An 11,865-nucleotide genomic window follows, 5' to 3' on the forward strand; every position below is an offset into this window, starting at 1 on the left:
CTATCAGTTTTGGGTGGGGTTGAAGCCATATTTCAGTTCAGTGGTAGAGTGGTGGGAGGAGGTGAAAAGGAGGGTGAAAGTGTTGTCACAAGAGTATGGTAAAGCTAAGGCTAAAAGGGAAAGGAAGGAGATTTTCAGATTGCAGCGGATTTTGGAAGGATTATACATGCTAGGTAATAGGGGACACACAGTTAATTGGGAGTATTTTGCACAGGTGAAACAGCAGCTGAAGGATATTTTTACTTTTAAAGCCACACAGTTTTTGTTCCGGAGGCAAGGAGAAGTGGTCTTTAACACTGAAGCTTGCACTCATTCTTTCTTTAGGCAAATCAGAGATAGACAGAGTAGGCAGGTAATCACTAGCCTGAGGGACAAGCAAAACAGGGAAGTATTGGACCCTGCGGAGGTACTGGAATGTGCTAGCTCCTTTTATGAAGTTTTGTTTTCGGTGCGAGATGTGAGCGAGGAGGAGGGGAGCTTTTTCCTTGCTCAGGTGTTGTCCCGAGTGCCGGAAGAAGTAGTAGAGGACTTGGAGAAGCCAATACTTTTAGAGGAGCTGACAGCAGCCCTGAAAGGGATGAAAAGCAGGAAGGTACCGGGATCTGATGGGCTTGGGAAAGAATTTTATTTGGCATTTTGGAAGGTGTTGGGAAAGGATGTCTTGGAGGTAGTTCAGGCTATCTTTAAACAAGGTGAACTAGGGAGATCAATGAAGGAGGGCATTGTCACTCTTTTATTTAAGAAAGGAGAGAAGTCTGATCTGCAGAACTGGAGGCCCATTACCTTATTAAATGCTGATTATAAATTAATAGCAAAGGTCCTTACAGGTAGGCTGGGGAGAGCGATGCCCCATATTGTGCACACAGACCAGACTTGTGGAGTCCCAGGCAGGTCTGCCCAGTGGAACCTGCAGCTGATTCGCGACGTGATTGGCTGGGCGGAGGACAGGAGGATACCACTGATGCTTGTTAGTTTAGATCAGCAAAAGGCTTTCGACCGGGTACATCATGGGTTTTTGTTCAGGGTTTTACAAAATTTTGGGTTTGGTGAGCACTTTTTGAGGTGGTTGGGCATTATGTATAATGGGGTTTTCAGTAGGCTCAGAGTGAATGGGAATTTGGGGAGAGAGGTCCGACAGGAATCGGGAGTAAGGCAGGGTTGTCCGCTCTCTCCTCTCCTCTATGTCTTGTTTGTGGAGCCCTTTGCAGCGGCTCTACGGGGGGACGGGAGGGTGGGGGGGGTGGTAATCCCAGGTAGTAAGGGAGAGGTATTGAAAATCTCACAGTACGCCGATGATTCCACGTTATTTTTGGATTCCGATTTCAGTTTAAAAAGCTCTTTAGCGTTAGTTCACAGATTTGGGTTAGCTTCAGGGTCCTGTTTGAATGTAAATAAAACTTCTATGATGTATTTTGGAACCTGGAGTAACAGAGAAGATGCACAGTGTGATTTAAAACTATGTACAGAGGGTATTAAAATTCTTGGGGTCACATTTCATCGCACCCAGGCAGAGGTTAAGAATTGGGAGGAGAGGTTAGAAAAGGTGGGTAGGCAGCTAGCACTTTGGAAAAGTAGAAGACTAACCTTTATAGGTAAAGTGCTAGTAGTAAAAGCCATCGTTCTGCCTGTTTTGGTCTACCTGGCATATGTATTTCCTTTGCCTCGCAGAATGAGAAGGGGGGTCACTAGGACAGTGTTTCAGTTTATGTGGGGAGGGAGGTATGAGTATGTGAGGAGGGACATTATGTACAGACCTATAAAGGAGGGGGGGAGGGATGTGCCGCACATACCACTGAAACTAGACTGTTTATTTTTTTCAAACCTATATGTTGCTTTGGTTGGGGAAGTCTCGCACAAACGGCAGTTTTTTATCAAGTTTTGGTTTTCCTGGCCTATGCGTCATCTGGCCCCTATTTCAAACAGCGTTCCCAAGGCAGAGACCAGGCCTGCCTGGTATGAACATGCTGTAGTGTGGTCAAAGGCTAATCCAGCTTGTAAAGAAAAAGATCTATGTTTATCACATAAAATGTTGTATCGTCAGTCTGTTTCAAGCTTTTATGTACGGTTTTTTTCACTGACCCCACAAAACGCCTGGGCTGAGATCCAACCGAAAGGCTTGGATAATAGATTCAGTGATTTTAATTGGTTATGTGCACATAGCCGAGTTCCAGTGCGGGAGGTTCTACACAGGCACTCCCTGACCAGAAACCCTTTTTGTCCAAGGAACAGCTGTCTATCAGAGGAAACACAAAGGCACATGTTGTGGGAATGCCCCTTTTCTAAATTAGTGTGGGAGAGGGCGGGGGTTCTGTTTGAATTATTGGTGTCGGGTTTTGTTTTGGATTATGATTTTATTATGTATGGTGGTGGGTTGGGAAAATATTCAAAAAAGATGGGTTTTATTTTATGGTTTCTAGTAAGTCTGATAAAATTTGAAATATGGGGAAATAGGAACTGTTTGGTTAAAAACAACAAGAGCATGTGCCCTGACAGAGTGATGAGAGAGATTCGGGGGCAGGTAAAAAGGCGGATCCAAATAGATGTGGATAGATGGGGCTTTAATGCCGCCAAGGAGAAATGGAAGAACCTTACTGCCATACAAATATAGGATGTCTCCGATGTACTGTGTGTTTGTAAAATATGTAAATATCGCTGTAATAGTATGGTTACTTAGAAGTATGTAAATATGTAAATATGTAATTATTTGATTGTAATTGTAATTGTATTGTTGTTCAAAAAAAAAAAAAAAAAAAAAAAAAAAATCTGTTCTTATCAGTTTAATATCTGATACGTCCCCCATAGGGGGACCGTCTATATTAAATGGATTTTTGGAAGCGGGAGATGGAAGCGGGGCTTGCTCCGTCCACTCCACGCATCGACCCGGTATTGCAGTACCTCCGGGAACGGTGCCCATTTCTCAGAAAGGTCAAAAGAGAGAGAGAGAGCGAGAGAGAGAGAGAGAGAGGAGAGAGCGAGAGAGAGAGAGAGAGAGAGCGAGAGAGAGCGAGAGAGAGAGAGAGAGAGAGAGAGAGAGCCCCACCCTAACCCTCCCCCCCCCCCCACCCTCCCCTTTCCTGGGACGCGCCGTTTTCCCGCTCTTTTCGTTCTTTTTTTTTTTTTTTTTTTTTTTTTTTTTTTTTTTTTTTATCATTTTCATATTCAGGCAGGCCCTAACACACGCAGCAGGCCAGTGTAGCAGCAGCAGCAAAGCGCCCTTTCGCCGGGGCGGAACGGCAGATGCGTTTTGGGAGGAGTTCCCTGTTTTTGTTTTGCGTGCGTGGCCTCGCTGCCGCTTGGCAGAGGGGAGGGCCTTTGGGCCTTTGCCGGAAGGGCTCGGCCACCAGCAAAGGCACACTCCGGCTTCTCTACAGCTCGAATGAACCTTTCGCCTTTTACTAAAGATTTCCGTGGAGAGGAGCATTTACGAGTTCGATCCAATTTTTGGACAGCCCTTCCCCTCAGGGAGGGGCTCCACCTGGAGTTTAAAAGCAGAACGAGCACAGAAAGGGCGGTCGCCCCCGTTGGAGCCCGGCACCTTTCCTTCCTTCCTTCCTTCCTTCCTTCCTTCCTCCCTCCGCCCGCCCGAGAAGCAAGTACCACGACTGCTGCGGCGGGCGGCCGCGCCCGGGGCGTTTGGCCAAAACCATTGTGGGCATCGCTTCTCGGCCTCTTGGCTCATCTCAAGTGTATGTGGCATGACCGCAGCATCCTGAGAATCCAGTGAGGAAGAGAAGGCGCTGGGAGCTGCATACGATGGCGACTGGGAGAAGGATGCAGAACCTCATTCGTTTTCGATGGAGTGAGAATTTGGAGAAGGAGCTGAAAACCGTGAGCGTCGGAGATTTGAAGAATACACCAGGTGGTCGGGAGTTTTTTGTGAAGGAAGTTCTGCTGAAAGGTCTGAAGTTGGAGGTGAAATCTATTTTTTGTTTTCAGAATTATGAGAAGTTTTTTGATTTAGCCTTGTGCAATGAGGAACTGGCTCGTAGTGTTTGGGAGGTATACCAGAAGAAGAAAAATGAAAAACCTTTTTCTATGTATATTGGAGATCCTTTATTTGCAAGGGAAATCCGTCCCTTGTTTGTTTTTATGTTTAATCCATATGTTGGAGAAGAAGAAGTTGCACAGTATGTGGGGCGGTTTTGTGACATTATTTCGGGACCTTTTAAAGTACTTGACCCTGTTGGTATTTGGACCGGGAAGTGGAAGTTTATTGTGAGGCTGAAGATCTGCAGTTCAAAGGAGGGGGGTATAGTACACCCTCCGGGACGAGTACAGATTGGGGGTAACAGGGGTTTTTTAAGTTACCCTGGGCAACCGAAAAGGTGCTTTAAATGTGACGCTGAAGGGCATGAGGCGAGTGAATGTGGAGTGATGTTTTGCCAGAAATGCAGAAGGGAAGGGCATGAAGCACAGGACTGTAAAACCCCAAAGAGTTGCAGTATGTGTGGAGCACTGGATCACCTGTACAGAGAATGTGGGAAGCGTGGTATGGATGGTGAGAGAGCAAGTGAGAGTGGTGATGGTGCAAAGAATGATGGGAGTGGAGAAGAAAAGAGTGGAGGTGGGAGTGGTATGGATGGTGAGAGAGCAAGTGAGAGTGGTGATGGTGCAAAGAAGGATGGGAGTGGAGAGGGAATGAGTGGAGGGAGTAAAGGGGGTGGTGATGTAAGTATGGAAGGTGGTTTGGTGAGAGTGGTTAGTGGTGGAGGGGGTATGAGTGGTAATGAAGTGAAAGGGGGTGCAGGTGTGGGTGTGTGTGGTGGTGGTGTGGGTGAAGGTGATGGTGGGGCGGACAAGGTGCAAGAGAGTGTGGCGATGGAGGGAGCGGAGGGTGAAATTTTAAAGAAGCGGAAAGAGAGAGGAGCGGGAGCTGTGAGTAGCAGCGAAGAGAGTGCCAGTGAGGGTGTAGTTGGTCCGAGCTGGTCTGAAAGTGTGGAGGAAGAGGAGGGAATGAGGAAAAGAAGAAGTAATCAGCAGAGAGAAAAGGAAGATGCAAAGGAGAAAAGGAAACGGGAAAAGGAGGAATATGCAAAGCTTTCTTGGGCGGAGAAGATGAAAATAGAAGAGGAGAAGAAGAGAAAGAAAGGTGATAAATATGTAGAGACTTCGACGTATAGACATACGCTAATGTATTGTTATTGTGAAAAAGAATTCCATGAATTAATGATCTGGAATGAAAGACTGAGAAAGGGACCTGCGTCAGAAAGTGAGATAGAGAAGTATGGAATTGAGAGAGACAAGATTTTGCAACGTGCTAGATGGAGGGCAGATATAGCAAGGAGAGAGGCGGAAAAGAAATAGGGGAATATGGTTTGTTTTTTGTTTTTGTTTTTTCTGAATTTGCATGTTTGTGAAATGATTATTATAATGAAATGATATTGTTTGTGTATAGTGTTTTTTGTTTCCTTTGTTTTGAATGAAAAAATAATGTAATTGGGAATTTGGGATTTTGTTCTGGGGTGAAAAGTAAGTTTGTGTTTGTTTTTGTTGTTTTGAATGATAAAATAATTGGGAATATGGGGCTTTGTTTTTGGGGAGCATAGTAATACTTTGTTTTGCATATATGTAAATTGAAGGTCATTTTCTTGTATTGTTAGAATATATGGTTAGTTTTTGTTTATTAGACTGTGTTTTTGTGCTGTAATGGGAATTAATATTGTGTGTTTTTTTTGGATGTTTTGTTTTGTTAAAGTAATGGTTTCTGTTTAGTTATTTTTGTATATGTAAAAGCTAGTTTTTGATTTGTGTTCAGTTTTGTAATTGTAATAAGTGTTGTGTTTTTTGAATGTTTTTGTGTTGTTAATTGTTAAGATTAAATTTATTATAAAAATCAAATCTGTTCTTATCAGTTTAATATCTGATACGTCCCCCATAGGGGGACCGTCTATATTAAATGGATTTTTGGAAGCGGGAGATGGAAGCGGGGCTTGCTCCGTCCACTCCACGCATCGACCCGGTATTGCAGTACCTCCGGGAACGGTGCCCATTTCTCAGAAAGGTCAAAAGAGAGAGAGAGAGCGAGCGAGAGAGAGAGAGAGGAGAGAGAGCGAGAGAGAGAGAGAGAGAGAGAGAGAGAGAGAGAGAGAGAGAGAGAGAGAGAGAGAGAGCCCCACCCTCCCTCCCTCCCCACCTCCCCTTTCCTGGGACGCGCCGTTTTCCCGCTCTTTTCGTTCTTTTTTTTTTTTTTTTTTTTTTTTTTTTTTCATATTTTCATATTCAGGCAGGCCTAACACACGCAGCAGGCCAGTGTAGCAGCAGCAGCAGCAAGCGCCCTTTCGCCGGGGCGGAACGGCAGATGCGTTTTGGGAGGAGTTCCCTGTTTTTGTTTTGCGTGCGTGGCCTCGCTGCCGCTTGGCAGAGGGGAGGGCCTTTGGGCCTTTGGGCCTTTGGGCCGGCCGGAAGGGCTCGGCCACCAGCAAAGGCACGCTCCGGCTTCTCTACAGCTCGAATGAACCTTTCGCCTTTTACTAAAGATTTCCGTGGAGAGGAGCATTTACGAGTTCGATCCAATTTTTGGACAGCCCTTCCCCTCAGGGAGGGGCTCCACCTGGAGTTTAAAAGCAGAACGAGCACAGAAAGGGCGGTCGCCCCCGTTGGAGCCCGGCACCTTTCCTTCCTTCCTTCCTTCCTTCCTTCCTTCCTTCCTTCCTCCCTCCCTCCGCCCGCCCGAGAAGCAAGTACCACGACTGCTGCGGCGGGCGGCCGCGCCCGGGGCGTTTGGCCAAAACCATTGTGGGCATCGCTTCTCGGCCTCTTGGCTCCGATCATGTGTGTGTGTAGAGTCGTGTCGTGTCCAGAAACCTAAAACCTTCGCCTCTGAGTTCCGCAACGGGCGTCCTAGGTAAGCTGGGCAATTACGGTATGGAGTTCTTTTAACATAGGAGTATACAGTTTTACAATACCTTTTCCAAAAACTCTCAATTTTGGAGTTTTTTTTGAATGGACTGGGTAATGATTTTGGAAATGGAAATGGTTTTGATGCACAGTTTTGGAAAGGACAGGGATATGGTTGTGAAGATACAGGATTGATTTATGGAAAGGACTGGATGAAGATTTTGGATTTTGGATACAGAAATTTGCATAAATGGTTTTGAAAGGGACAGGATGAAGATATGGATTTGGATCACGGAAGGGACTGGATAAAGAAATGGATTTGGATCACGGAAGGGACTGGATAAAGAATTGGATTTGGACTTTGAATGTAATGGATGAAAATATGGTTTAGAACAAGATTGGAAGAAGACTTTAATGGATTGGACTGAGTGATGAGATTTGGATGAAGATTGTGTAGGAATGGATTTGAACGGTTTGGACTTCGGAATGGACTGGGATATGAGAACAGGTTTTTTTGTGTAAGGTTTTATGGGTTGGTTTTTGTGAATTTTGTGTGATGTGTTATTTAGTGGTTTGTTATGACTTCGATAATGTGACTGTTTTGTTCTGTATTGTATTTAGTGGTTTGATTATGTATGAGTATGTTTTTCTTTGTTTAATGAAAATAAATAAAAACTTTAAAAACAAAAAAATCTGTTCTTATCAGTTTAATATCTGATACGTCCCCCATAGGGGGACCGTCTATATTAAATGGATTTTTGGAAGCGGGAGATGGAAGCGGGGCTTGCTCCGTCCACTCCACGCATCGACCCGGTATTGCAGTACCTCCGGGAACGGTGCCCATTTCTCAGAAAGGTCAAAGAGAGAGAGAGAGAGAGAGAGAGAGAGAGAGAGAGAGGAGAGCGAGAGAGAGAGAGAGAGAGCGAGAGAGAGAGAGAGAGAGCCCCACCCCTCCCTCCCTGCCCCCCTCCCCTTTCCTGGGACGCGCCGTTTTCCCGCTCTTTTCGTTCTTTTTTTTTTTTTTTTTTTCATATTTCATATTCAGGCAGGCCTAACACACGCAGCAGGCCAGTGTAGCAGCAGCAGCAAAGCGCCCTTTCGCCGGGGCGGAACGGCAGATGCGTTTTGGGAGGAGTTCCCTGTTTTTGTTTTGCGTGCGTGGCCTCGCTGCCGCTTGGCAGAGGGGAGGGCCTTTGGGCCTTTGGGCCTTTGGGCCGGCCGGAAGGGCTCGGCCACCAGCAAAGGCACGCTCCGGCTTCTCTACAGCTCGAATGAACCTTTCGCCTTTTACTAAAGATTTCCGTGGAGAGGAGCATTTACGAGTTCGATCCAATTTTTGGACAGCCCTTCCCCTCAGGGAGGGGCTCCACCTGGAGTTTAAAAGCAGAACGAGCACAGAAAGGGCGGTCGCCCCCGTTGGAGCCCGGCACCTTTCCTTCCTTCCTTCCTTCCTTCCTTCCTTCCTTCCTTCCTTCCTTCCTCCTCCCTCCCTCCGCCGCCCGAGAGGGAAGAAGTACCACGACGCTGCGGCGGCGCAGGCCGCCCGACGGCGGTTGATTTTTTTTGCGGGGCGTTTGGCCAAAACCATTGTGGGCATCGCTTCTCGGCCTCTTGGCTCTGATCCAGTGTGTGGCTTGACCGCAGCTCGATTTGTGAAGTGATCGGTAAGGTATCGGTTTCGGTAAGGTAAACGGGAGCAGCGTTGGTTGCTGGTAGCTGTGGTCTGGGTAGCAGAGGACTAGGGCAGGCGGCAGTCCAGGAGCCAGGTTGTTGAGCAGGTAAGGGGGACCCTTTGAGGGCACCTTATCTGCTGTTTTTCGTTTTCTTTTCATAGGTTGATACCTTGCTTTTTTTGGCCTTGGCTAAATTTAAAACTTAAGCTTTCTTTTTTGTGGGAGAAGGTGTTTATATAGTTAAAATGGCGGCCTCGAGGTTTGCGGCACGTCGTTTTAATTGTATAAGGATTTCCTTGAAGGAGCAGGAGAGAGGAGAGGGGCAGGAGGTTGAATTTAATAGGCTTGAGTTCTCTAGGTCTGTGTTACAGAATAAATTGGGATTCAAGCCAGATCAACTCAATTGTATTATTACTGTGGGGAAGGGAAACACTTGGGATGTGAGTTTTAGGGAGGTGAGTGATTTGCAGAAATGTCACCGGTTGTTTATTTTAGGGAAAGATGACCATCAGTTGAGTAGGTTTCATGTGACTACCTTGACTGATGTTGCTAGGAGGGTGGTGATTGTGAGGATGGGTTCGGAGACTGTGCAGGGAGAGGATGTGTGTATATGGCTGAGAAAGTATTGTTTGGTGCATGGGGGTGCAGAGAAAGTGAGGGATAGTGATGGGGTATGGAATGGTGCTTGGAGGGTGCGTGTAAGTCTGTTGCCAGATCCGAATGGGTATGAGGGGTATAGAATCATTCCCTCTGAAATAGTGCTGGGGATGGATAGGGGTTATGTACATTATTTTGGGCAACCCAAATTGTGTCGAAAGTGTGGGGCAATGGGTCACTTGGCGGCGGGGTGCACAAAAATTATGTGTTATGTTTGTAAAGGTGAGGGGCATGTGGCGAGCGAGTGTCAGGAGAAAAGGAAGTGTAGCTTATGTGACAGTACTGAGCACCTTTTTATGCACTGTCCGGCCTCCTTTGCTAACAAAGCAAATATCTACAATGATGAGAGGGAGAGGGAGAGGGAAAGGGAGAGGTAGAGGGAGACCTCTCTCTCGTCTCCCTCCCCTTACTCTCCCTCTGTCAACTTTCGTCCTTCCGCTAATTTCTCTTCCTCTCATGACTCCACCTTCCTTCCCTCCACTTCGTCGTCCCCTTCTCCCCTCTCACTCTCATTCTCCTACTCCCCTTCCCGTCCACATCCGGGGAAGGAAAAAAAAAAAAAAAAGGAAAAGCAGATAGGTTAGGAGGGGGAGGAGGAGATGGATCAGGGGGACGGACAGAAGGAGCAGCAGGGGGTTTCCTTGGCAGTAGATCTGCAGGTTACATCTTCAGAAGAGGACAGTGAGGGGCTCGGAGAGGGGTCGAATAAGAGTGAGGGGGAGGTGGGTCCCTCAGGTACCCAGGACGAGACCCCTATCCCATGTGGCCAGATGCATCCAAGGGGATATGTGGTGAGTGGGAGTGAGTAGACACTAGCCCCCCCGAGAATCTACTTCTACTTAAGAGGTGGGAGGAGAGCTTGATGAGGAACAAATGGAGCAGGAGAGAGCTTCGGGGAAAAGGAAATTGGAGAAAGGAGAAGATGTAAGAGGTGGTATGAAAGTGGGGAAAAGAGGGAAAAAGGGAATAAAAGAGGACAGTAAACATGCTAGGCCGGGAGCTCCGGTGTCTCCTGGTTCTGACTCCTCGGTACTGAGTGACAGGTCTTATGGTGGGAGGGGTGTTGACCCTGGGGGCACCTCTTTTTTAGACGATGATAACGTGCAGCAGTTCTCAGATAGCGTGGGGATGGAGCCAAGTAAAATGTAATGGTTATGTTGTCACACCTTTTGTTGTTCCACATGGCGCTCATAATAGCTACAGTGAATGTGAGGAGTGTGGTGAGCAAGGTCAGGTGCAAAGCTGTTTTAGAGTGGCTAGCAGATATTGATGCAGATGTGTTCTTTTTACAAGAGTGTGGGATTGGGTTTAGAAAAGAATATAGAGAGTTGGAAAGCATGTGGCTGAAAGGTGAATCAGTGTGGTCGGGGACAGATGAAAATAAGAATGCGGGGGTGGCAATACTGTTTAAAAATAATAAGTGTGTAATTAAAGAGAGAAGTGTGTTGCAGGATGGGAGGGTTGTGATGGTGAGAGTGGTTTGTAATAAACAAGAGTTTAAACTGGTGAATGTGTATGCGCCTGTGGAGAAACACCAGAGGGTTGAACTGTTGGGACTGGTGAGGATGGAGCTTAGTTCATCCATACCGGTAGTGATGGGTGGTGACTGGAATTGTGTGAGGAGTGGGAGTGACAGGAAGGCTGGGAAGGAAGAGTTTAAATTAGATAAAACATCGGTGTTATTGAACAAAATTATTAAAGATTTTAAGTTGACAGACTGCTATAAGAGGATCCATTCTGAAGAGGGCTTTACCTGGAGCAACCCTCAGGGGACTAGGAAATCCAGGATCGATATGGTCTTTGTTTCCGAGGGGGTGGAGGTGAAAGGTTGTAAACTGGAGCCTGTGTTCTTCTCCGATCATGTGATGGTGAAGTCAACATTGGATCTGGGAGGGGTGAGTGAAAAGGGGAAGGGAGTATGGAAATTAAATGTAAAATTATTAGAGGATAGTAAAATAAGAGAGAAATATGTAGAGAAGTATAAAGGGTGGAGGTCTCTACAGGTTTTCTTTGAAAGGAAGAGTGAGTGGTGGGATTTTGTTAAAAGGAAAACCAAATTGTTTTTTATAAATGAAGGCAGGGATAAGGTGCGTAAAGCAAGAGAGAAATGCAAATGGCTGGAAAGGAAGCTTCAGAGATTGTTTTTGCAGGAGAGGGCGGGTTTTGAAGTCTCTGAAGAGATAAAGGGGGTGAAAGAGAGAATAAAACATTTAAGGTATAAAAAAAGTGAGTCAGTGATACTGCAAAGCAAGATAGAAAGGATTGAGAAAGAAGAGACCTGTTCAAGGTTCTTTTTTAAGAAAGTATTTGACAGGAAGCAGGTGATGGAGGGGTTAAAAGGGGTCGATGGTGGGGTGAGGAAGGGAAATAAAGACATGTGTGAAGTGGCGGAAATTTTTTATGAGAATTTGTACAATGAAAAGAGTGTGGTAGAGAGCAATTATAAAGAAATGATTGAAGGTATCAATGCAGGGTTAAATAATGAACAGAAGGAGATGTTGGTAAAGGGCTTTTCTCTAAAAGAGCTGGATAAAGCTTTGAAAATGAGCAAAATGGGGAAAACGCCTGGGGAGGATGGCTTACCTGCTGAATACTACAAGTGCTTTTGGAGTATTTTAAAATATGATTTGTTGAGTGTTTTTATAGAGATTTCTAATGCTGGGGAAATGGCTGCTTCCTTCAAGAGGAGCATCATCAC

The 11,865-nt window shown here is 46.1% G+C and overlaps 1 protein-coding gene, 5 non-coding genes and 1 pseudogene across 6 annotated transcripts in view; all 7 read left to right on the forward strand.

The window, feature by feature from the left end:
• Nucleotides 1-2,724: 2,724 nt before the first annotated feature.
• LOC121310545 lies at nucleotides 2,725-2,917 on the forward strand. Its single transcript, XR_005948873.1, has one exon. It is a non-coding gene; the product is annotated as a U2 spliceosomal RNA (small nuclear RNA).
• A 434-nt stretch (nucleotides 2,918-3,351) lies between these two features.
• LOC121310556 lies at nucleotides 3,352-3,469 on the forward strand. The gene has a single exon (XR_005948880.1). It is a non-coding gene; the product is annotated as a U5 spliceosomal RNA (small nuclear RNA).
• Nucleotides 3,470-5,814: 2,345 nt separating this feature from the next.
• Nucleotides 5,815-5,993, forward strand: LOC121310533 (annotated as a pseudogene).
• A 433-nt stretch (nucleotides 5,994-6,426) lies between these two features.
• LOC121310505 lies at nucleotides 6,427-6,544 on the forward strand. The gene has a single exon (XR_005948842.1). It is a non-coding gene; the product is annotated as a U5 spliceosomal RNA (small nuclear RNA).
• Nucleotides 6,545-7,484: 940 nt separating this feature from the next.
• LOC121310537 lies at nucleotides 7,485-7,684 on the forward strand. Its single transcript, XR_005948868.1, has one exon. It is a non-coding gene; the product is annotated as a U2 spliceosomal RNA (small nuclear RNA).
• A 399-nt stretch (nucleotides 7,685-8,083) lies between these two features.
• On the forward strand, nucleotides 8,084-8,201 carry LOC121310506. The gene has a single exon (XR_005948843.1). It is a non-coding gene; the product is annotated as a U5 spliceosomal RNA (small nuclear RNA).
• A 1,565-nt stretch (nucleotides 8,202-9,766) lies between these two features.
• LOC121310463 (CAAX prenyl protease 2-like) overlaps nucleotides 9,767-11,865 on the forward strand; it is an 8,105-nt gene continuing 6,006 nt past the window's right edge. Inside the window, exon 1 of the mRNA XM_041243640.1 lies at nucleotides 9,767-9,902. Within this exon, the coding sequence (XP_041099574.1) occupies nucleotides 9,767-9,902 (136 nt within the window). The remainder of the gene's footprint in view (nucleotides 9,903-11,865) is intronic.

The sequence above is a fragment of the Polyodon spathula genome, unplaced genomic scaffold (genome assembly GCF_017654505.1).
Source record: "Polyodon spathula isolate WHYD16114869_AA unplaced genomic scaffold, ASM1765450v1 scaffolds_2237, whole genome shotgun sequence".
Taxonomy (NCBI): domain Eukaryota; kingdom Metazoa; phylum Chordata; class Actinopteri; order Acipenseriformes; family Polyodontidae; genus Polyodon; species Polyodon spathula.